General features: G+C 34.9%; 2 protein-coding genes across 2 annotated transcripts; one reads left to right on the top strand and one right to left on the bottom strand.

Annotated features, from left to right (window-relative positions):
- Positions 1-380: 380 nt before the first annotated feature.
- On the top strand, positions 381-12,728 carry LOC126712825 (DNA-directed RNA polymerases IV and V subunit 2-like). Its single transcript, XM_050412308.1, has 8 exons — positions 381-594; positions 1,724-2,209; positions 2,985-3,197; positions 4,568-5,451; positions 7,131-7,416; positions 9,069-10,019; positions 10,263-10,534; positions 12,120-12,728. Exons 2-8 carry the CDS (start codon positions 1,736-1,738, stop codon positions 12,619-12,621), a joined length of 3,582 nt encoding a protein of 1,193 aa, XP_050268265.1. The 5' UTR covers positions 381-594; positions 1,724-1,735; the 3' UTR covers positions 12,622-12,728.
- A 1,436-nt stretch (positions 12,729-14,164) lies between these two features.
- LOC126712824 (3-hydroxyisobutyryl-CoA hydrolase-like protein 2, mitochondrial) lies at positions 14,165-22,284 on the bottom strand. Its single transcript, XM_050412307.1, has 14 exons — positions 21,930-22,284; positions 21,659-21,739; positions 21,464-21,532; positions 20,848-20,911; positions 19,765-19,844; positions 18,943-19,026; positions 17,844-17,928; positions 17,570-17,655; positions 17,351-17,472; positions 16,375-16,435; positions 15,027-15,125; positions 14,841-14,942; positions 14,719-14,760; positions 14,165-14,616 (listed from the first exon to the last, which is right to left on the bottom strand). The coding sequence occupies exons 1-14, from the start codon at positions 22,077-22,079 to the stop codon at positions 14,497-14,499; spliced, it is 1,245 nt and encodes a 414-aa protein (XP_050268264.1). The 5' UTR covers positions 22,080-22,284; the 3' UTR covers positions 14,165-14,496.
- Positions 22,285-24,229: the final 1,945 nt, after the last annotated feature.

The raw sequence follows: 24,229 nt of genomic DNA, 5'->3' as shown, positions 1-24,229 counted from the left end.
TTGGCAATTGTTTCTAAAAAATAAAAAAATAAAATAACTTGGCAATTCAGCCAAAGTAAAATTTGTAGCCAAAAAAAAAAAATTCTATTCAAATAAATAAATATATAATATATAAAAATAGAAACAATAAAAAATAGAAATAAAAAGGATAAAAATAAAACAATTAAAAAATAAAACTGTTGTGTTTATAGCAATACTCGTTAAAGTTAGCCGGAATTATCTTATAAATCAGCATAAATTCGTATTATCCAAAAACACCCTCACCTTTGTGGGCCCACTGCAGGGTCCAAGACCCAATGAAACACAGAGGTCAAGTCCAATAGAGGATATATTAGTCATTTCAGCTCTTGGAACACAGAAGTCATATATTCATCTCCTCCTTCCTTCCATGTTGACTACACTCCTTTCCTTTTTATCAGACACAGAAAAAAGAAAGAGAGAGTGAGTGACAGAGTGAGTGTGAAAAATAAATACCTCACACACACATTGTGTGGCTGTAGCAGTGACTGTGAGCAAGCAAATTCCTGATTTTCCCGAAGATTTTAAAGAGAAAAGGGTTTAGGGTTTTATCAGACTTCACTGACAGCCTCTAATGTAAGTCCCTACCTTCATTTCTAATTTTTTTTCTTTCTCATTCTAGGTAAAATATTGCTAACCCTGATTTTTTTTTTTTAAAGCAAAAATTTAAAATGGGGTTTTTTTTTTTTTTTTAAATGATCACGTTATAGTTTCAGGGCAAAAAAAAAAAAAAAAAAAATTGTTGGAATCGGTTTGGTGTATGTATATCATAGAAAAAGTAAAAGGCTTTTAGTTTGGAGCATTATGTAATCAATTCTTTAGGTTATTCCAATGAAAATGTTTCCATCTTTTCCTAAAAAAAAAGTATGAGCATTTTATTGAATGCAAGTACTGGATGTACTAAAAAGAAGTGCATTTAAATTGATTTGTTATAGGAAAGCAATGGTCTTTGTTTTTGGAAACAAGGTAATAGGATGGACTAGTTTACAATTATTAAAGAAAAAAATGGCGAGGGAAAAATTAAATACTCTATTATATTTATAATGCATTTTGTTTTTGGAAGGCAAAAAATTGTACAAGAGAGGGAGAAACTGGTTTTTGCATGTGGGTTTATTTGATTTTGCTGTTTGGGATTCATGGGTATGCAAATAAGTGATATTTCAGAATGCTTGAAGGTTTTGGGTTTAGTTAATGATTGAGGCACTTAAAGAAAGGATAAGTGTGTCCACATTTTTAGAGGTCTGTTTGTAACTAAAAAGTTGCAAACTTCAAAACTATGACACATAAGGTTCAAAGCTTTAAATTAATGCATGTTTAAGATTTTTTTTTTTTTTTTTTTGGAAATATAATCAATAACTGATCAGTTTATAAATAAAGCTATGAGAATTTGGCTTATATTTAATTTGAAAAGAGAGAATCAGGTAGTAGAGAAGAAACTGGTGCATTTCTTGCTTACATATGTTGAATTTTTTTACATTTGGGCCTTGGGTTTATTATCTATTTTTATTTTTGTGGAAGATTCTGTGCAATGCCTTGTCTGTGTGGTTCTCACTTTTTTTGCTGTTGAGCCAACTTGTTCAAGCTTTATGTTTCTTTTCTTTTCCACTAGTGCCTCTGTTGCTAATTTTGGCATAAGGGCTTTTGACATAATTGCTTTGATGGTTTTAATTTTAATATTGGTTGTTTTGTCCTTTTTTTTTCACAGATTTTGAAGCCAATGGGGGCGTCATCGGATGCCAAGGAAGAAATAGGCATGAGTAGTAAGGGTGAAGCGTATTCGAATGGGGTGGAGATGGATACCGATGATGATGAGTTTCTCGAGTCGACTAGTATACATGAGTTGGGTGAAAAGTTTCTGAAAATTTTTTGTAAGAAGGCAGCGGTTTCATTTTTCAATGAGTATGGTTTGATAAGTCACCAAATCAACTCGTACAATGACTTCATCAAGAATGGTATCCAGAAGGCCTTTGACTCTTTTGGTGAGATCATAGTTGAGCCTGGATTCGACCCATCAAAGAAGGGGGAGGGTGAGTGGCGCTACGCTTCAGTAAGGTTTGGGAAGGTGACCCTTGATCCACCGATCTTTTGGGGTGGTGAAGGAAATGTGAAGGAGTTTAATATGCTTCCTAGGCATGCCCGGCTTCAGAACATGACATACTCAGCAAGGATGAAAGTGAATATCGATGTTCAGGTCAATAAATCTAACTTTTTAATTGAATTAGTACAGTTTTTCCCATTTCATTTTCACGAGTGCTTGACATTCTTGTTGATGCTATAGCTATCCTGCTTATCATAGCTTAGGTTCTGTATGATAATTTCCATATGCTGATTTAACATTTGCATATTGTATAAGAGTGCACTTGAGTTGTTATGCTATATTAACAAGTACACTTAGTTGCTGAATATCTGTAACTTTTGTGTGACATTGGATAATACTTAATGTAATTTTGAGAAAATGAGGGTAGCCATGTGCCTAGCTGAAGGTGATAGGTGCATGATTGTTTGTTCTAGTAAGCCAGTCAACTGACTTGGGCCTTACTAGCAATAATTCAAAATTATTTGCTTTCTCCTAGATGCGGTGCTTGGTACGTTATTGGTTTGAGGATTGAACTAACCAGTGCAGCATTATTGTGCTGTTGGTTCCCCCATGAGTTTAAGCTTATACATTCTGATTATTCATAATTTTCATCTGCAGGATATGGAATTCAAGGTGTTGTCCATTATTAAATACAAATACACTGCTTTTAATCTTGGTCATGCTTGGTTTTATTATTACTATGATACAATTTAGGTTACTTTTTGTAAAGTGTGAACTCTTTATGAAAAGGATCTTACAGATGAAATACTGTGCAAAGTATTATTTGATGAATTGTTTATGTATATTATGTGACATGCGTCATTTATTGTGTAATCTGTTGACAGCCAAAAAAGACCTGACATTGTGTTGCACCCATGTAATTTATCAGGTGTATACACAGAAACTAGTCAGAAGTGACAAGTTTAAAACCGGGAAGGATCAATTCGTTGATAGGGAGATCCTAAGTGAAGAAAACAGGGATATTTTTTTCGGAAGGATTCCTGTGATGGTGAAGTCTGACCTGTGCTACATGAAAGGAGCTGAGAATGCTGATTGTGATTTCGATCATGGAGGCTACTTTTTAATCAAGGGTGCAGAGAAGGTAAATTTGAATTATGGTTTCTTTTAGTTTCTGTCCTATATATTCATGGTTGCAGCTCTAATAGATTTTCTTTTATGGCACTTAAAGTGGAACAAACAAGTGTTTTAGGGGGATGGGGAGACTATTGATCACTTTCTCCTTCATTGCTCTATTGCTTGAGAACTTTGGTGCATGGTATTCTCGCGTTTTGGGGTTAGGTGGGTTATGCTAAAGGGTGTTGAGCTGTTAACAAGTTGGCAAGGAATGTTTGGTAGGAGGAATACTGTGGTGCTTTGGAGCATGATCCCCCATTGTTTCATGTGGGGCATATGGCAAAAGCTGAATATTAGGACATTTGAAGGATGCAGAATTTCTATTTCTAACTTGATGCTTTTATTACTCAAGACTTTGTCTGAGTTGATAAATGCTTCGGTTTCCTTCTCTTTCAATTCTTTGTTTGAGATGCTTGATACTTGTACTTTTAATGCTAGATGTTGGTGACCTGTTGTACACTTCATATTTACATTGCTATGCCTTCTCTTCCTTTTCATTAATGAAATTTTTACTTATATTAAAAAAAAGATCAAAATGATTTTAATATCAAACTATGACACTTGTTGCAAAGTAACTCCTAAGGGCCCAAATAAATGATGTGTGGTCAACTACTTTATTTCTTTGTAAGTAATAATTTTTTTTTTTTTTTTTTAATTATTAAAACTAAAGAAATGTACAAGGGAGACTATGGAATATACAGGCAGTATATCCCATGTTTCCTTACAAACAGTTACAAATACAATGCATAAATAAAGTCATGCAATGTTGATGGTCTACTTGCATCTAAAAACAGCAATGCTGTTATTTGAATCTCTGTATAAGTAGTTCCTGATCCTAATTGATTTTCCTATTCTCCTCTCTCCAAACATGCCACCTTAAACAAGAGGTAGCAACATTCTAAGCATGATTTTGCAAGGACTTGGAACTGCGGTGCCTACATTGATACAGATCTTTCAATTTCTTTGGCATCACCCACTTCATCCAAAGGCAACAAATAAAAAAATCCCATAATTCCTTAGCGACTGGACAATGCAAAAGCAAGTTATCCATGGTTTCCACTTAGTGTGAATTCGCAATGCCATCTTTGTTGTTTTACATTATTAGCTGATAATTCCCTTCATGGAGAAGTTTCTGTCACCTTTGGGCTTGAAATTTTAGGTTTCTGAAATTCTCTTTTCTTCCTCCACTTCTTATGCTGAATTTTAACTGTAACTTAAATATGCCATGCAGTATTTTAATTATAGGTAGATATATATTTTTTGTTTATTTTCTTCTTACTCTGCCAATTATATATATATATATATATATTAATGTAAAAAATATTGTGTTTATTGCAGACATTTATTGCACAAGAGCAGACTAGTATGAGGAGGCTTTGGGTTTTGAACAATCAAGGTTGGACTGTTGCATACAAGTCTGAAGTGAAGAAGCACAGGTTAATTGTGAAGCTAGTGGGGGTTCCTAAAGTTGAAGATATTAAAGGAGGAGAGCAAGTTCTTACTGTATATTTCTTGTCAACAGAAATCCCTATATGGATATTGTTTTTTGCTCTTGGGGTATCATCAGACAGAGAAGTCATAGATCTTATTGACTATGACAGTGAAGATGCCAGCATATTGAATATTCTATTTGCCTCAATTCATGATGCCAATGAGAACTATGGGGGCTTCCGGAGAGGGAAGGCAGCTCTAAATTTTGTAGAAAAATGCGTAAAGGACACCAAATTTCCTCCTGGGGAAGCTATTGAAGAGTGCATTAACATGTATCTGTTTCCCAGTCTCCAAAGCTCTAAGCAAAAGGCTCGTCTTCTTGGGTATATGGTGAAGTGCCTCTTACAGGCTTATAATGGCCAAAGAAAATCTGATAACAGGGATGATTTTAGAAACAAAAGGTTTGACTTGGCTGGTGAGCTGCTTGAGCGAGAGCTGAAAGTGCATATTGCACATGCACGGAGGCGCATGCAGAAGGCTCTGCAGAGAGACCTTTATGGAGATCGTGATATACGTCAAATTGAACACTACCTGGATGCTTCCATAATCACCAATGGCCTTTCAAGAGCCTTCTCAACTGGCGCATGGTCTCATCCTTTCAAGAGGATGGAAAGGATTTCTGGTGTGGTGGCAACGCTAGGGCGAACAAACCCATTGCAGACGATGGCTGAAATGAGGAGAACACGCCAGCAGGTTCAGTACACAGGGAAGGTTGGAGATGCCAGATATCCGTAAGTTATTTGAACTTATATTGAGTGTTGAATTTCAATGTGTTACTGGCTATACCTTCAACATAGCTGATATATTGGTTGAATGATATATGCTTGAGTTATTGTGCCAAACAATCTCCTTTTGATATTTATGCATGGTTAGACTGAAATAGGCTGCTGGGAAGTTAATGGTATCATCAACATTCTTTCTAAATATATCCTGGTCAATTTCATTTGGCATTAAACATTCTTCTCCCTTTAAAGCAAAGTTAATATTTTAGTGGTGGCTTTGGTGCACGAGGTTTGTGTGTGCAATGTGTGGTGCTTGATCTAAATAGCTAGTCATGTCTCAAGATAAAAACTGACAATTTTTTTAAAAATCAGATTAATGTTTGATATAAACAGCTAGTCATGTATCAAGATAAAAACTGACAATGCTGACAGTTTTAAAAGATCAGAGTATTTTCAGAAGAGTAAATTAACGATAAAACTATTTAAGCATCTCACTAAAGCAAAAGAGCATCTTTTTAGGTTCCATTTGTTCTGGAAATGATTTCAGTAGAAAATATTTTTCGGGAAAATAACTTATTCTATGTTGTTTGGCTAGAACTGTGAAAATGATGAAGAAATTATTTTTCACCATTTTTGTTTGGAAGTAAAGATGTTAATAGAGATTTGACAATGAAGAGTGGGGAATCCTTATAGGAAAGAGGGGTTGAAATGAATCGTGACCCAATATCCAGAGGTGTCATGAAGGTTTGAGGCAGCCAGAGAGAGGGATTTTTTTTTTGGGGGGGGAGGTGGTTGCTAGGAGGCTTAAGTTGTTTTGTTTTGTCTGTCTACATTTAATTTTATTTGTGATTTATACTATGAAAATACCTCTCTCTCTCTCTCTCTCTCCACATAGTGGTGAATGTGGCTGCAAAGTGATCCTCTGCCTTGCTTCTCCAATCAAAATCATTTGGAAGATGAGGAAGACTAAATTACCTCTCCCCCAGTCTCCCCCCCCCCCCCCCCCCCCCCCCGGGAAAAAAAAGGAACTCTACATAATGTATTTTTACCTCTTGGTCATTTTTTTAGCGGATGCATGTTCTTTCACACCTTAATTGAAGATCAAGCAGGAACAGGAAAGCAATTGAAATTTTTCTTGGCATGTATATTGATTTCTCTTAAGTACCTCCTCCATTAATCTCTTCTTCCTATCAGGCTTCTCAATTTAGATGTAAATTTTCTTTTTTTGGAACTGATATAATTAAGAGGAAATGAGAAGGTGAATGATAAGAAAACAAACATGTGCAAAGATAGTACATTAAATGAGGAATGGAAAAAAGAAGGAAATTATGTCAGAAGTGAAATCCTGGATCAATTGGTGTTAGACGCGCCAGATATAATTATTTGCTACTACCTATTAAAAAAAAAAAGATATAATTATTTGCTACTTATAGAAAGAAAAGGGATGTGTGTTTACGTGAGGTTAAATTAAGTTCATATTGCTATCATCATTTGATTGAGCTGTTTCCTCTATTTGTGTATGCATTCAATATTATTAATTGTCTGAGTCCTAGTGTTGGATGGTAAATTGTATATGCTCAACTTTTGCATATTTGATTGTTGGAGTGCTGAGTGGTTGACTGGGTTTGTTTTTTGAGTGGTTTGTCAAAAAGGGCTGTAATATACCTGATTGAATTTTGTGTGTGCAGACATCCTTCTCACTGGGGGAGGGTATGTTTTCTCTCTACTCCAGATGGTGAAAATTGTGGGCTTGTAAAAAATATGGCCATCACCGGACTAGTAAGCACAAACATATTGGAGCCTATAACTTCCAAATTGTTTGATTGTGGGTTGGAGGAATTGGGGGATGATGCTCCATTGGGTAAAAAGTATAAAGTATTTTTGAATGGGGAATGGGTTGGTGTCTGTACAGATTCCATTTCATTTGTTCAAGAGCTTAGGTATAAGCGACGCAGGAAGAAATTGCCACATCAGGTACATTATAAGTCTTCCCTATTTCCCTAGAGGCTTTTCAGATTTCTTTTATTTTGGTTTTATATGCTTCCATATTTTTTTGCTATGGTTGAGGTGGAAGGTTAAATCATGATCTGAAATATTACTTTGGGTAAATAGTTGTTAATATTCTACAAGAGCTTGGGGAAGTTAGTTCTGCAAACTAACCTCTATGTGGTTAGCTGTTTCTGGCTTGCAAAGTATATACATAAAAGGTTTGACTTTGATTTATCCTGGTGTACAATGTCACTGCAAGCGTGATATGCGTGAGGAGCCAAGCTCTATTATTTGTATAGGCTATCCAACAGTGGATGCCTTAGTAAGTTTCTGGTTGAATTCCTAGCTGCAGGAAGTTCCTTCTCTCACCCTATATCTCATTTTCTGTTGTTTTGCTCCTTTTTTAACATCTATAACATTTCCTTGATTAGATTATATGAATAGCACAATCAATGCAAATTCAAGTTTTTTCAACATATTCTGAATAATTTTATGCCACCAGCAGTGCTGTGTCCTGCTCATGTGTGATGCAGTGCTGGTGTTATAAGTTCTTATTTTAGTATTATCTATGCTGGTCTGTCACTGTCATGGTTTTAAAAAGTGGACCGGGTTAACTGGGAACCAGCCACCTGTTCAGGTTTTGGAAGTTAAAATTCATTATTTTGCTGGGAACTGCTTGAACTGCCGTCAAACCCAGCTAAACCGGGCACGGGTTTACCAGTCTAATAAGGGTTTCTTCCATGAAAAAATTCACTAAAAAAGCTGGAAGTCGATCTCATCTTTAATCAAGATATATTTGAACCTCTTTAAATATTGTTTAGGTTAAGATTACTAAACTTTGGCCATTTATTCTCTTTATTTTTATATTAATTAATTATAAAAGAATTATTATGTCATCATAGTTCTAGTCAAACCTTATAACCTTGAACCTTTCCTCTTTATGGATCTTATTACAGTTCAGTTTTTTTAAAACCATAGTCAGAATACTGAATTATTCTGGATCTTGGTCCTCTTTGTGCTAATGCTTTGACAAATGTGTAAATTATCTTCATTTCCTTTGTTTTTTGGTTGAACTAATGGAGTAGTCTTTGATTATGGTTTAGTCTTCTTTTAGTTCTTATCCTACAGTTGTAATTCTGCTGTGGATTTTGAGTTGGTTTGTTTTATGTATATAGCATTAACAATAACAACAAAGACTTAGTCCCAAAACTTTGAGGTCGATTATTGATTCTCAACAGACTAATTGGGGTTGTCTACATGAATTTTTCTCTATCATTCTATCATTATCCTTCTTAATTAGCATGTCAATTTACTACTTCTATTAGTGTTATTCTAGGTCTTCCTTTACCACTTTTCGTTCCCTTTGACTTGTATAGAATTCCTCTTCCTCACTGGTGAATTAATTTCTCTCCTTTGCACATGACCAAACCATCTGAAGCAACTTTCTCTCATCTTTTCATCAATAGGTTCCACCCTTATCTGTGAACGAATTTTTCATTTCGTATCTTATCTTTTATTGTATTTCCGCTTGTGTGTGTGTGCGCGCACGTGAGCGCATGTGTGTGTTATAAAAGAGATGAAAAACATGAAGAAATGTATATATACCCATCATTTTTAATAATGATTTACTCTTGCAGGTGGAGATTAAAAGAGATGAACAACATGAAGAAATACGTATATATTCTGATGCTGGAAGGATTTTACGTCCACTTTTAGTTGTAGAGAATTTAGGAAAGATTAAAGGAGATAAAGGTGAAAATTACACCTTCCAATCTCTTTTGGACAAGGGAATCATTGATTTAATCGGAACTGAAGAAGAAGAAGATTGTTGCACTGCATGGGGCATTAAATATCTGTTCATGGAAAAAGGAGGGAAGTCATCTGATAAATATACCCACTGTGAACTTGACATGTCGTTTTTATTAGGTTTGAGCTGTGGACTTGTCCCATTTGCAAATCATGACCATGCAAGGAGGGTCCTTTATCAATCTCAGAAGCACTCTTCACAGGCTATTGGCTTTTCAACAACAAATCCTAATATTAGAGTGGATACTCTGTCTCACCAATTACATTATCCGCAAAGGCCACTTTTTCGTACGATGACTTCTGATTGTCTTGGAAAACCAGGATATCCTCTTGGTCATCATGGAATGCTGCCAAAGCCTGAATTCTACAATGGCCAGAATGCTATTGTGGCAGTCAATGTTCACCTAGGGTACAACCAAGAGGATTCCTTGGTGATGAACAAGGCTTCTTTGGAGCGTGGAATGTTTCGGTCTGAGCATATCAGAAGTTATAAGGCTGAGGTTGACAACAAGGACTCGTTAGAAAAAAAGCGGAAGCCTGAGGATTTTGTCAACTTTGGAAAGATTCAAAGTAAGATTGGACGTGTTGACAGCCTTGATGATGACGGTTTCCCTTTCATTGGTGCAAACCTGCAGAGTGGTGACATTGTCATAGGGAGGTGTGCAGAATCTGGGTCTGATCACAGTATAAAACTGAAGCACACTGAAAGGGGCATGGTTCAGAAAGTTTTGCTGTCTTCTAACGATGAGGGAAAGAATTTTGCTGTGGTGTCCCTGAGACAGGTAATTTTAGACCATATTGTACTTGAACCTTAATGCAAACACATGTTTATATGTGTATGTGCTTATGTTTGTGCAAGACACATGCACACGCATGTACCTTTATGCATATGTGCACAATGTGCACTATATTGATAATGTCTATATATTAGTCATTTACTAGATGTGGGAATATGTAGGCTTTCACCTTTACTATCTTTTTTAGAAAGATTGAACTTCCTGTTCATTAATTACATTTTAATGCAGGTTCGTTCTCCATGTCTTGGAGACAAGTTTTCAAGCATGCATGGTCAGAAGGGTGTTTTGGGCTTTTTGGAATCTCAAGAGAACTTCCCCTTCACAATACAAGGGATAGTTCCAGATGTTGTAATAAATCCACATGCATTTCCTTCACGACAAACTCCGGGTCAGCTCCTAGAGGCTGCTTTAGGGAAGGGAATAGCCTGTGGTGGTTCAATGAGATATGCCACCCCTTTCTCCACAGTCTCTGTTGATGCCATCACTGAACAGCTTCATAGGTAACTAATACTTGGGCATAATTATTTATTCAATATCATTTCACCATCCAATAAGTTTCTTTGAATTTTCTTCTTACATGATTGCTTTAGAAAAAAGAAAGTTTGTGGATCCAGAAAAATTATGTTTTGTTTTGTACGTACTCCCTCCATGCAATAATGAGTGCCTTATTTGACAAAACACAAAGCTTAATAAGAAAAGACATTAATGCAAGGACGATTCAGATCCTTGTAGTATATTTCCATTATTTCCTTTATTAAAGGCTTTGACAATTGAGGAGCACTAAGCACATTTTGTTTTGTTTTAATTTTATAAATGAAGTAATATAGAAATAAAATAGTTAATGAATTGGCCATTGAGCAATGGATGCTCATGTTGGGACACACCAAATATAAAAGACACCATTATGGCATGGAAGGCATATATATCCGTGCATCCATTTGAGGACTCGGAAACAGTTCCATTATATTGTGGTATGTTAAGTATAAGTCTTTTTTCTTTCAACTTTTTAATAATTTTATTCTAATTTAGTTTTATTCGATTTTGCAAAGAAATTTTATTTTTATTGGTCAATTGTCTTTCAGTTTATGTATTATTATTTTAGTCGGTTATTTTATTAATTTCCTAGAGTTGTGGTTATTTTTGTAAGTCAGTAATTGGGATATCCCAAGTCGCTTAGAATTAGGGTTTCCTAAATTAACCAGAATTGGGGTTAACTTATAGTCTATATAAGCATAGTATTGTGATTCTATGGAGACATGATGTTATAGTTTGATTGATCAATATAGTTTCTCTTGGAATTTTTCCAATGGTTTGGTGCTGATTCTAGCCAACCCTAGGTACTGACTCTCGGGTTTTTTTCTCTTTTGCTTGGTGCAGACTCCAAGCAAGCATAGGTGTTGATTTATCTATCTTTTATTTTTATGTTCTTCAATTTTGTTGTTGTGTCTGGGAATCAGCCTCTCCAATAAATTGGAAGTAAGCTGCCTACCATGATCTGTCCTAGACACTGCAAAATTGGGACCTTAGTGCACTGGGTACTACTTTTATCTGTTTTAGTTGTCTTGCGTCACTTTTGCTTGTATGTCATGTTCATTTCATTTAATTTTGTCTAGGATCTGGCTCTTTATGCTATGATTATCTGTTCGTCTGTTCCTTGTCAAATTTTTGTGCTTGGTTGCTAGGTTGCGTGCTATACTTGAAGTGATATTTATGTGTTTCAGGGGTTATTTTCTTATTTAATCTCCTTGTGTTAAACATTTGGGCTTACCTTTTTGGAGGCCTTCATTTATTTTGTCTAGGATATGGTATCAGTATTTAGTACTGTGATTCTGTTCCTTCTCAGATTTATGTGCTCAGTTGATAGGTTGCATGTTATTCTTGCAGTTCTATTTGTGTCTTAGGGGTTATTTTCTTATTTGATCTCCTATTGTTCGGAATCATTTTTTTTTGGATTCAAATGTTCACCAGACTGATTCTTGTATTGTTTTTTTTTTTTTTTTTTTTTTTTTTTTTTTTTTTATATATATAATTTTTTTATAATAATTTTTGAATAAACTGATTATTGTATTGTTAAATATGTGGCAGGGCTGGATTTTCAAGATGGGGAAATGAGAGAGTATACAATGGACGAACTGGTGAAATGGTTCGTTCCCTCATATTTATGGGTCCAACATTTTATCAGCGTCTGACTCACATGTCTGAGGACAAAGTAAAATTTCGCAACACAGGTCCAGTCCATCCTCTTACCCGACAGCCAGTGGCAGATAGGAAGCGGTTTGGTGGGATCAAGTTTGGTGAGATGGAGCGTGACTGCCTTATAGCCCATGGTGCCTCAGGAAACTTGCATGAACGCCTCTTTACGCTCAGTGATTCCTCCCAGATGCACATTTGCCAGAAATGCAAAAATGTTGCGAATGTGATCCAACGGACTGTGCAAGGTGGCCGGAAGATTAGGGGTCCATATTGCCGGGTTTGTGAGTCAGTAGATGACATTGTTAAGGTTAATGTACCTTATGGGGCCAAGTTATTGTGCCAGGAGCTTTTCAGCATGGGCATAAGTCTGAAGTTTGAAACCCGGCTCTGTTGAGTCTTCCTGCTGGTTGTCTTTTGGGTTGTGCTACTTCTGAACTGCTTGTCAACCAGTATTATCTTGTTAATATTTGAATGGGTTAATGGTGTTTATTTTAAAATTTACTTGCTGGTCTCTTTCAATTATCAAGGCTAGAAAAGGGATCCAAAATGATGGGGAACCTAAATAAGTGGAATTTACTATTTAGGTCATTTGTTATTGTGTCTCTGCACAAGAATCATGACACGTTTTGGCTGAGTTATTTTCGTAGGCAGCATATAAAATTAGGTTTTATCAGTGATATTACTGGAGATGGAGGGCACGTGCTATGAGTGGCTAAAGCATTTTCATGCTATACTTATTAGTCTTGAACCAGGGGTTGGGTTTTTTCATCCAAATGCATCTATATGCCAGGCTTGCGAGTGACCACTACCTTATCAAAACAAACAAAGACAACAAAGCGACAATATCAGGAACAAGATGGACCTCACTGATTAGAAAGCTTGTCTGGTATTGGTTCATGGTTTTGCTCTTCAGCTTGAGTTTGGGTTATTGCTTAGTTTGGAGCCTGTCAAAATTCGCAATGTTTTGTGTTTGGGATTGTTGTTCAGTCGTTATAAAGTTACAAGAATCCTTTGATTTTGATTTGGGTGAGGAAGGTCTACCCCTTAACAACAATGTGTATGTATACGTGAGGAAGGTCTTACCCCATTAACAACAGTGTTTATATATATGCTAGGGAATATATAATTATTTTGAAATGTGATATAATTTGTAATTTATTACCTATAATTTATTGAAAATAATATATTATGATAAATTGTTTTCAGAAGAAATATGCTTACAAAATAAGTAAGTATTTAACAATTAAAAATTTTCACTTAGCCAAAGTCACGAGAGGGAGAGGGAATATGTGATGGAGAATTACGAAACACAACTGGAACCACTAAAGCACATCAATCCAAATTGGAGTTGTCAAAATTCAAAAATACAAAAACTCTACAAGAAAGAGGAAAAAAAAAAAAAAAAAAAACCATCAAAACAAAGGGGGGAGAGAGAGAGAGAGAGAGAGAGAGAGAAATCGCCTTTTTTTTTTTTTTTTTAATGGGCAAAACATGAACTAAATAAGAGAGAAATGTACAAAGGGAGTAATAATAAATTTATAGAGAAGAAGATGGGGAGAAAGAAAAATAAAAAAAGGGGAGGAAGAATAACATTAAGGTAGGGGGTTAATAATGAGAAGAAAGCCAAAAAGAGAGGGAAGCGTTGGAGTAAGAATAATGGTTAGATAATAAATTATGGGAAAAAGAATAAAAATAAATAAAAGGGAGGAAAATGGTTAAGTAAAATTAAATGAATGAATTGGTAAAATTTCTTATAGTTGGATTTGTAAAGTTAGCAACGGAATAGTTTACATTAAGTGTAGGATAATATTGTAAAAATACTGTGTAGGAATAACCTCAAACTTTACCATTAAGTGGCTTCAAGGTACAATATTAGTACCAGTAAGCAAACAGTGACTGTAGTTATACTAATCATATTTGCAAGCTATTGCAGCTGATAGAGCAAAAGGATTGGAAATCATAATGAGTTTAAGTCAAGAAGTGATGCAAAATACACGGTAACAACAATTCCATGGACCATGTGAACACAAACCCTCATGTATAGTTCTCCAGGGAATACACTTGTATACCTAATGTACCATAAAAAAAATAAACTATTTCCAAAAATAATGGCCATGAAAGACTGCTTTGAGTGCTTTCAGAATGATAGGCTACTTACAACAAAAATTTCCAAAAAATGATTTCTCGAAGAAAAACCTTGAAATGGCTACATTTATTCAAAACCAACCACCAAGGCAGATAATCATTACACAGTATTTATGAATGTATCTCACATGTGAGGTTCTCGCAGAGCTGTGGGCAGCTGCAGTTCAGGCTCAAACTCATCAAGCCGGGAGAAGCAGCAGTCAACCATGTCTTTTGATACATCTGCTAAACTAGGAGGGTCCCACTGCATATTGGGAATTAAAAAATAATTCACACTTTTCTTTTATCTTGAAACATGATTTAATGATTAAGATATACTAATTATGGACAAAGAAAGATCAGATACCTTTGGCGCAAAGTCCTTATCCACCAATCGTGCTCGAACACCCTACAGATGAATGAAACGAAGGGATAATGTAAGAGCAGATTCAACAGTGATCTTCACATTAGAAATGGTTTATCCCATACCTCACAAAAGTCATTTGAAACCCGTTTAGAAACTCCATTAAGGGAAATCCGGTATTCACGAGCAAGACATTGATCAAGAGTTTGAAATCTACCTTCACGTATCTAATTGCAAAGGAGAAAGTCAAGGCATGGAGTGTAAAAGCAAACACCGTTTACAACCACATGTAAGCAAACAAGGTAACTCACAGATTGCAAAGTAATTTTTAAGCTTAATGGGGAGGCTTCACTTAGTTTCTTGAGGGCTGTTTTACACCATTCATCATAAGACTCCGCTGCCTCCTTTTCCTGAGCAAATTGGTAGGAAGAAACAACCAATCCATCAGGATGCAAATTCTAACTTATCAAAGAAAAATATATCAGGACATAAATTCTAGCAAAAATTGAGATAAAAAAGAGTTGCTAAATGTTATCCACAAACAAACAATTGCCCCACCAGAGTTGGCTATCTATCAAATCAAATTTAATCACAAGTAATTTAAAAATGTGTTCTGTCTCTTCAATGCAAGGAACAATTTTTCAGGCCTCATGAAATGCAGAATACCAGTCTTCCAGCTCTTTGCCTGAGACTGATGTGCGGCGAATACAAATTGATAGTTGAAGATTGATTTGTATTATATCTTTCAATCCAAGGCTTAATTTTTACCACTCTTTGTATAGAGTTCATTAGTTTTCTAGTAAAACTTTCTATATAACCGTCAGAATAAAATGATTAAGCTTGGAACCCACTTTGCAAATCAGGCATATCAACAAACAAATCAGAATGAGATAACAATATCAGCTATATGAAATCAATTATGGTACTTCAAGCAATTGAGTTTTATGACTTCTGCAAAGATAGTGCTGCAAATAATTAAATCCTAACAAATCCAGCTGATAATGGACTAAACATTAATAAGGTACTTGATGCAATTTGTTGCCCTTGATATTCTGAGAGCAGTGATGGAGTTTTGCTTCGCACTGAAAAGGAGACAAAGTGCCTAACAAGATAATTACTGACTGTTTAAAGAAGTTCATCATAACTTTTATGATAGAACCAAAATATTTTTTTTTAAAATTTATAATTTATAAGTATGATAGAACCAAATTTCCTATTTGGAAGGCAGAAAATATTTCCATTATACTCTCTAAAGTGGAAAAACCAAAATAATAATAATGATGATGATGATGATGATGAACCAATAAAGGAATATGGTTCACACTAACAGTCTAGATTCATGAAGCGTCACAAAGACACGATTAGCCAACAGAAATCAACTTCAGAATGCGGAATTTATTTCAAAATTACCATAAATTTATAAAATTGACTGAACATTCTTTCTAACTAAAAAAGATTCTTATCTTTTACAGAAACCCCAGAAAATTTCAAGGGGGAAAAAAAGGAAAGACAATGCACATGTACAAGAATAGAATCAACCACCAACTAATTTTGCTGGGCGGTGGACCTTTATCTGACAAAATTAAATTAATTTTTTAAATATTCACTATCATCCAACTCTATCAAGTACCTAGTGAAGAAATACTGTTTTATGCTTACCAAAGCATCAATAATTTCCTCAACTGTATCATGGCAGAAGCATCTATCAACTGTGTCAATCCTGAGTCAAAATCAAAACAGGACGGGCCAGTAAATTAAGTCAGAGACATCAGTGCCGCTGCATGTATTTCTAAAACAGACAATCAAATACTGAATCCTCTTATTTCAAGAATACAGAATTTATATGAACAAAAATGAATTTACACAGAAAATGCCATCAGCATCAGTAAATGTTTTTGATCTACAGATCAATATTATGGAAAATCAAGATTTCAGACTATTTATAGAGGCAGAGAGGAGCATTTGCACAGGGAACTATGTTTTCCATGGGGAATATCAACTTGAAACTTAGAAGCACGCTTTTCCCTTCACTCTCACGTATGGTTCATGCAATTAGGCGCCCCATGTAACAAAAATAGTAAACTAAATCAACACAAGTCATTGGATATCAGTTATATCAAAGCAAGGTGGATTTGCAATTTTCGTATTCCAAAAATCTGAGAAACTGAAAATTGATTTTTCAAATGTAACAAACTAAATAGATTTGTCCAGTTTCTTAAAGCATGACAAGTAGATGTGTAAAGCACCTGTTTACACTACGAGTGTATAATAGATAATTAGATACCAGCTGATACATCTTCAGGTATTATAGTTTCAGATGGAACTGAAATCAATGATGTCCCAGCAATCAAATTATGGGTCTTTATGATCTTTTAGAGAAATGAAAGTGTCCCTTCTTTCACTCTAGTAGTAATATCACAATGTCCAGTACTTCCATACTACACTAAGTGAAAACAATAGTCTTACAATGATCTGCAATATGAACATAGCCAAAGATATCTAGCAGCCCTATATATAATTTTACTTTTACCCTTAATAACTCTACTTTAAACATTAAAGAATTTCTACACAAGCATGATGGACAATAAAATTGATAAAAATCTGCAGAACTAAGATGTATTTGTCAGATCATTACTTATGAAGAACACTCCCCCTGTCTGGATAGACAAGGTCACCATATTGCGCAAGGGCTGTCTCTATAACAGAAGGCTCATCTGTGATCAATTTACCAACGCGTTCTTCAACCCAAGCAAGTCTCTGTCAGAGAGAGTTGATAGCTAAAACTAAAAGCTGCCAATAATGAAGAAAAAACATAGAAAACAGAAACGAAGAAGTAAAGGAAGTGAAAACAAACTGCATTTAATGAATAGTGTGTAGCAAGGCCACAGGCAATCATTTCTACACCATTGAGCTTGTCTCCTGTAAGAGCTAAGTATTCCCCTGCAATGAAAATAGAATCCAACAGTTTGCAAATCTGTTTTCATGTTTACAGAAGAAATGGATAACAATTCAAAAGGTTAAATGCTCGGTCCTAGTGATTGAACAGTATAAAAACCATGTGAATCCAAGTACGTGTTTAAGTTTTTCTTGAAGATATTGCATACTTCAAATTGAACAAAATATCTTACCCAAATAACCAGGTAGACGAGAAAGATAATAGGAAGCTCCTGCATCAGGATGGAAGCCCATTTGAGTCTCTGGGTTGGCAAAAACCTGCAATTTCATGCTGAGGTTAGAAGCTTTTGACTATGCATCTACTTCACCAAAACATGGTGATTATACAAAAGTATATAAAGCACACCAGAGAGCAAAATTTCAGGATGCTTTACTTTTTCTTTTTTTTTTGATAAGTTCAGGATGCTTTACTGATGTTTGGGAGATTGAAAAATGCTACAGAGTTTTTGCTACTAGAGGTAATATCATGGAGTGATTCTAGAGATTTATATTTCATTACTTGGTTATTATACTGGTAAAAATAATTTTAAAAAGTGATCCTCACCTCCCTGAGGAAACTGAACATACATATTCTATCTGGAAGTCCTAACAAAACAGCAAAAACATTCTCACACAATCAAGATTATGCGCTTTTCATCTCATCCAAAGGTTAAGGCTATATACTATCTTTATTAGTCAAGATAATAGCATAAAATCCAATAGCGCTCTTCATGCAGCTGTTCAAAGCAACCTGGCCCTTTTTGGACAATATCACCAGCCAGTTTGGTTGGCATTGAATTTTATAAAAGCAAATTTGATCCGTGCAGGTATCAGATTTAAGGAAGTTTAATTGATTAACACGACCAAACAATCTTCAGCCATCTCTCTCTCTCTCTGACAGTCACCACCATTTGCAGGTGAGACACTCCCTATTGTGGTCATGGGACGCCGGTCTGACTTCCACAAGTTTGAGATCTGAAAACAGTGAAGCCCCTCTCTCCCTCCCTTGATGTCGGCTGCTTGTCGTTTTCATCGACTTGCTAAGCCAAAACAACCAACTGAATACCTGAAGACACCATTCCTTCGGCATTATTACTAATGTTTGAACCTGACATGATGGGATCAGGTGGCACTTTAAACAAAAACCCGACTGAACCCAACCCGTCAACAACCCTAGAGCTTCACTTAGCTTAACTTTTTACAGTTCATATAAAACAGGAGGATATTGATAGCTCAAAAGGAAAGAATAATTATATATTATATATTCAGTTGGGAGTAGCAGCAGTTACATACTGTTTTTTCAGTCACCACACGAAACATTCCTGGAAGTGAAATTCCAGCCCCACCTCCCATAGTGATACCATCCAAGATAGCCACCTGTATAGATGTCAATTAAATGATCATCAATTTGCCATCTGGACAGTGATAGTCATACGGGTAAAAGGATTTTTTTTCCCCTAAGACAGAAGAAACCACAAGTATGCTACAACTCATCACATGATTAAAAAAAATGATAATGAAATATCATTCCATCACATAAACATCAAATGCAAGATACCATAGTCAATGCTAAAGACATCCTAACAAGATAAAGCAGTTGATAACAAAACTTATTTTAGTGATGATACATGAGAGAAGCAATTAACACATGACACTAGCCAATGTTTTTTATGACACAATATATGATACATTTTATATTAGATCAACATTACTGAGGCTTAATAAGCAGCCAGACTAAATTATGTTAGCGCTTCCTCAATACTTTAGATATGGGCTTACCCTCACTATGCCTATGGGGTATTTTACCAACATTTTTCAGTTATTCATAATGTCTCACTAAAAATAAATAATTTAATTATCCATATCTTTAGTAACATTACACCAATACAGAAGGGAAAAGGGGACAAGCAAGAAAATACATGGTCTAAATCCTTAATATTTTCACAGAATCACAGGCATTAAAATGATTGAAACCTGGCCATGCCCCCCAAGAAGAAAACTGACATCTCAAATAATTAGATTATTCATTAAAATTTTCTGAAATTTCAAATTCAAAAGGTAGGAGATTAACTAAAATTTTCTGACATTTCCAAAACTAAAGGGAGGAATACTTACATGTGGCTTCAAATATGTTCGTTGAAGATATACAAACTTATATAGTGTTTCAAAAAACTTCTTACACTCCTCAACATTCCCTGCGTATAATCAAAATAAATATAAAGATATTAACAACCAACTCAATTTCTAATGAGACCATGAAGGTGACAACTGTTTCCCGACCAGAAGAAAATTGTAATAAGAAATTTGAAACCACAAATAGTCAAGAAGACACCAGTTACACCTTATACATAGTTGTTGAAACTTACTGATCCCAAATATACAACAACTATGTGTGGAACATTTTCATCCAAATTAAACCATGGCAAGCACCTCTGGACAACCTCTTAACACCCCCCCCCCCTCCCTTTTGTTAAATTGATTCAGAATTCCAATGTTAATTTTGTTCTATAGCCCATCTGCCAAACCTGGTCTAAATGAACATAACATCTTCACTGATGTGCTTAGCCCTAACAAACAAGAGGTCCAAGACATAAAAATATTTAGGGTAAATTATGTATTTGGTCCCTATCCTATACACCATATTTTAATTTAGTCCCTAACATTTTAATTGTGTCAATTTGATCCTTAACATTTCAGTACCGTGTCAATTTAGTCCTTACTCAATTTTACTTGTTGAGAACAAACTGTAAGATTCAATACAATGCTAACATTTTGGCCTGATTACTGAGAACCATACTAAATAACCATCTGATTCATCATTACTAGAATCTGTAATATGACACTGACCTAGTTAAACAATGGGACATATGACCAGAATCAGTATTCTTCTCCTCTATAATGAAAATTAGCCAGATATGCACATCTGAAACAACAATTTTACTAATTGAGTGCTTGTTGATGTCTAAATAAGTTCATACCCACAAAAAAAGGCAGAATTCTTTAGACCCACTGCCATGAAAAATGAAAGTAGGTCTTAGAAAGTTCCAAAGAAAAGGAAAAAAAATATTTTCTTTTGCATTGGTTCCAAAATTAGTGACTACATTATGTAAACCTAATCACTCTTAATAATACCTTAAAAAGAAAAGTATGGAGGACATTGATTCTAATAATTAAGGAAAAGATCAAAAGGCAACGCACCGTCATTGATTAACTGATAAAGGGTAACAACATCCGCACCAGAACAGAAAGCCCTGCCACTACCCTTCAAAAAAATTCAAGATAGCATCTCAGACATCAAGGTGACCAAATTTGAAGCATAGGGGCATGTTTACATGTTCAAAAGCACTTCCGCAGATGATTTTAATGAATTAGACACATAGAATACATTTTGAAGCTCATTTCCATTAACAGTTTCACGAAAATTATTTTAAAAATGCATTCCTCCGGAAACATCCTAAAGCAGCTTTCCATGTATTCATTTTTATATATCATTTAAATAGAAAATAAGAGCACAACACATCCCCAAGATTAGAGTCCATCTACATTCTCAATGTAATCTTTTTTCTTCCCCATAATACCAGGGCCACTCCACACGTCATGCCTTTTTCGCTGTCATATGACAACGTTGACCAATTTCAGTGTAATCATAAAACAATATTAGCAACTCTTGACATAGACAGCAAACTTGTAGAAGATATTATTGAACATGAAATCAAACATCCCCCCCCCCCCCCCCCCCCACCCCAAAAAAAAATAAAAATATATGAAGAACAAAGAGTTTTGTGTGTCAGGGCAACCGGAAACAATGTAATACCTTCATTAAGACAAAGCCGATATTCGAGTTTTCTTCCCATGATTCATACAATCTCTTAAGCCGAGCAACCTACAAAATTATAAAGGGGGAAAAAAAAACTCCAATTAAAAAATTTACCAAATGGGCATGAACTAAAATGAACAAACAACCACAAGGAGATGGAGAAAATGTAACAAAAAGAAAAAAGAAAAAAACCATAGAAGTAGTGAGAGCATTGAGAGCAGAAGGTCTGTTGAGAATGGAAGCTCTTGACTTAGCTCTTCCTTGAACCAAAACCTGAAAGCACACGCAAATTCGACACCTTTGAGATCAATAGAGCAAGACCCACAAATGGGGTTTCATTTAAGAAACAAAAAGAACAAAATTTGTCGAGAAAAAAAAAGAGAGCACAGGCATTGAAATCTCTAAAAGTGAGTACATACATAGAGGTACAACAACATATAGATAGAGATAAATGGAGAGAGACCTGGTCTTCGAGATCATCGTTTTGGGGGGTGTAGTTTGGTTGAGCAGAAAAGGGTCTTTGGTAATGGTGAGATAGAAATCTGGGTCTTTGAAATGAACAACTATTTCTACTTCTACTTCTCAAACCCACCAAAGCTTTCAAACTCTGCATCTTCTACTTCTGCAAACACAAAAACACACTCTGTCTCTGCTACACTACACTACACTACACTACACACTCTCTCCTCCTAAGTCACAGTCACAGTCACAGAACAGAACAGTAGAGGTTGGTTTCTTCAGCTCTCTCAAATTCTCTAAACCCTCAACCTCAACCAGTGTGCTGCTTTGGTCATCATACGATTCATACTACGTCGTATTGTGAGGCACACATTTTGTCGGGTAATAAATTCGACATTCTAAGATGGTCGTCGGGCTTTAGTGTAGCCCAGTTGTATTTATGTCTGGGCTTTACCTGAGTTTTTTTTTTTTTTAAGGCCTTAATTTATTTTTAAGGCCTCTTAATTTTTTGTTTTCGGTGGTGCTGCTCTATTCTAGCATTGAAAAATGCTATGCTATACTATTATACCATCCCAAAAGGCCACTTTATTACTTATACCATCTCATTTTATAATATCTCCCACATCCTAAAACTCTATTCTTATTAAAATATTATTCTTTAATCTTTTTTTATTATTTCTTTTTAACCAATTTTTTTTTTCAGTTCTACTTTCCTAGGCTTTCCAACCGTTTCTTTTTTTTTTTCCTCAGCCTCCCTCAACCTCTAGCACCAGCTCCTCTCACAGAACCACACAAACCCATCAACAGAGCCACACACAGCCACACACAAACCATCAAACCAGAGCCAACAACGGCCACCACACCCACCACCGATCAGAAACCACACCGCAGAGATGGAGAAAAGAGAAGAGAAGGAAGAGAGAGATGAATTGTGGGTTGTGAGGAAAAAAACGGACTGAATAAAAAATATATATATATATATATATTTTTTTTTTTAACATTGTGCTACAGTACAATTCTAAGTTTAGAATTGTACTGTAGCACTATTGCAAAAATTTTTGCAATAGTGTGGTTTAGCATTGTTTGATGCAAGTGGTTTTGTCCTCTAAAATGTCAAAAATGCCTTAAATATGCCTTTAGCATTTTTCAATGCTAGTGCTCAATAATTGCTCTTTAGTCTTTGTTATCAAACTAAAGCACTAATAATTTGGTATAAGTAGGGTTTAAACCTCAATATCTTATGTAACTACAATAAATTTTACCAGTTGAATTAACTAAAATTCACAGAAACCTTTTAACTTCAACTGAGTTGTTATATTTACGTACACTCAATTTTAAATAAGTGGGAGAGTCATTAATCTATGTATGCATATTTTTCTTTTGTTGAGAATCATGCATCTATCATTTTTCTTTTTGAAAATATTGAGTTTGAGTCCTATTTGTTCTAATAACAGCATTGATTATCAATTTATCACTTGTATCCATAACAACCACAATTTTTTTATAAAAAAAAAATCACAAATATATCTCTATAATACAAAGCAGTAAAATAACAATAAGAATAAAGCAACATGCTGAATCACAGTGAAATAATGGAAACTTTTTGAAGAAATCTTCAAAAGAAAAACTCTCCATGATTCCTTATCACTATAGATGAAGTTTGTTATTTCTTGAAATGTTGGCTGATGGGTTTGTCTTTGGGTGGGTTTGTTTTGTTTAAGTGTGGGCTGGCTTGGTCTATTTTAAGATTGGGCCTAGTGTCCATTGTGTTGGGTCTGGGTTTTTGCCGTGTGTTTAATTATGAGAAAAGAGGATTGGCCTTGATAAAAAGAGGCCTGCTATATGATATTTAAGATAATTTTATACAAATTTATTAGTAACTAAAATATTAATAATTTAAATATTAATAATTAGATTCTCAAAAAAAAAAAATTAATAATTTTTTAAAAATATGAAAAAAATGACATTAATAAATGTATGATCTGAATAAAAAGAAACATTTTATTTTCCGAAATTAGTTACATATACTTAATTTTAAGGGAAAATTGTGAAAAATTAAAATGTCACACTAGTAATTCTCACTAATGCAAGATATGTGAGAATTGATATCTCCTTAACTTAAAAGGAGAGATGTAGAATTCCCACAATTCATGGAAATTGTCATTTTCGATAAATTAATCAAATGAACAACCAATTTTCATGAATGATCACAATTTTTTATCCTGAATTCTTACATAAATAACATACCCTCATTAGCTTTAGTTTTATCTCTTACATATGTTGAACTTTTAATTATTTGTGGTT

The sequence above is a fragment of the Quercus robur genome, chromosome 2 (genome assembly GCF_932294415.1).
Source record: "Quercus robur chromosome 2, dhQueRobu3.1, whole genome shotgun sequence".
Lineage (NCBI taxonomy): Eukaryota > Viridiplantae > Streptophyta > Magnoliopsida > Fagales > Fagaceae > Quercus > Quercus robur.
This window is presented reverse-complemented; position numbering and strand designations above follow the sequence as displayed.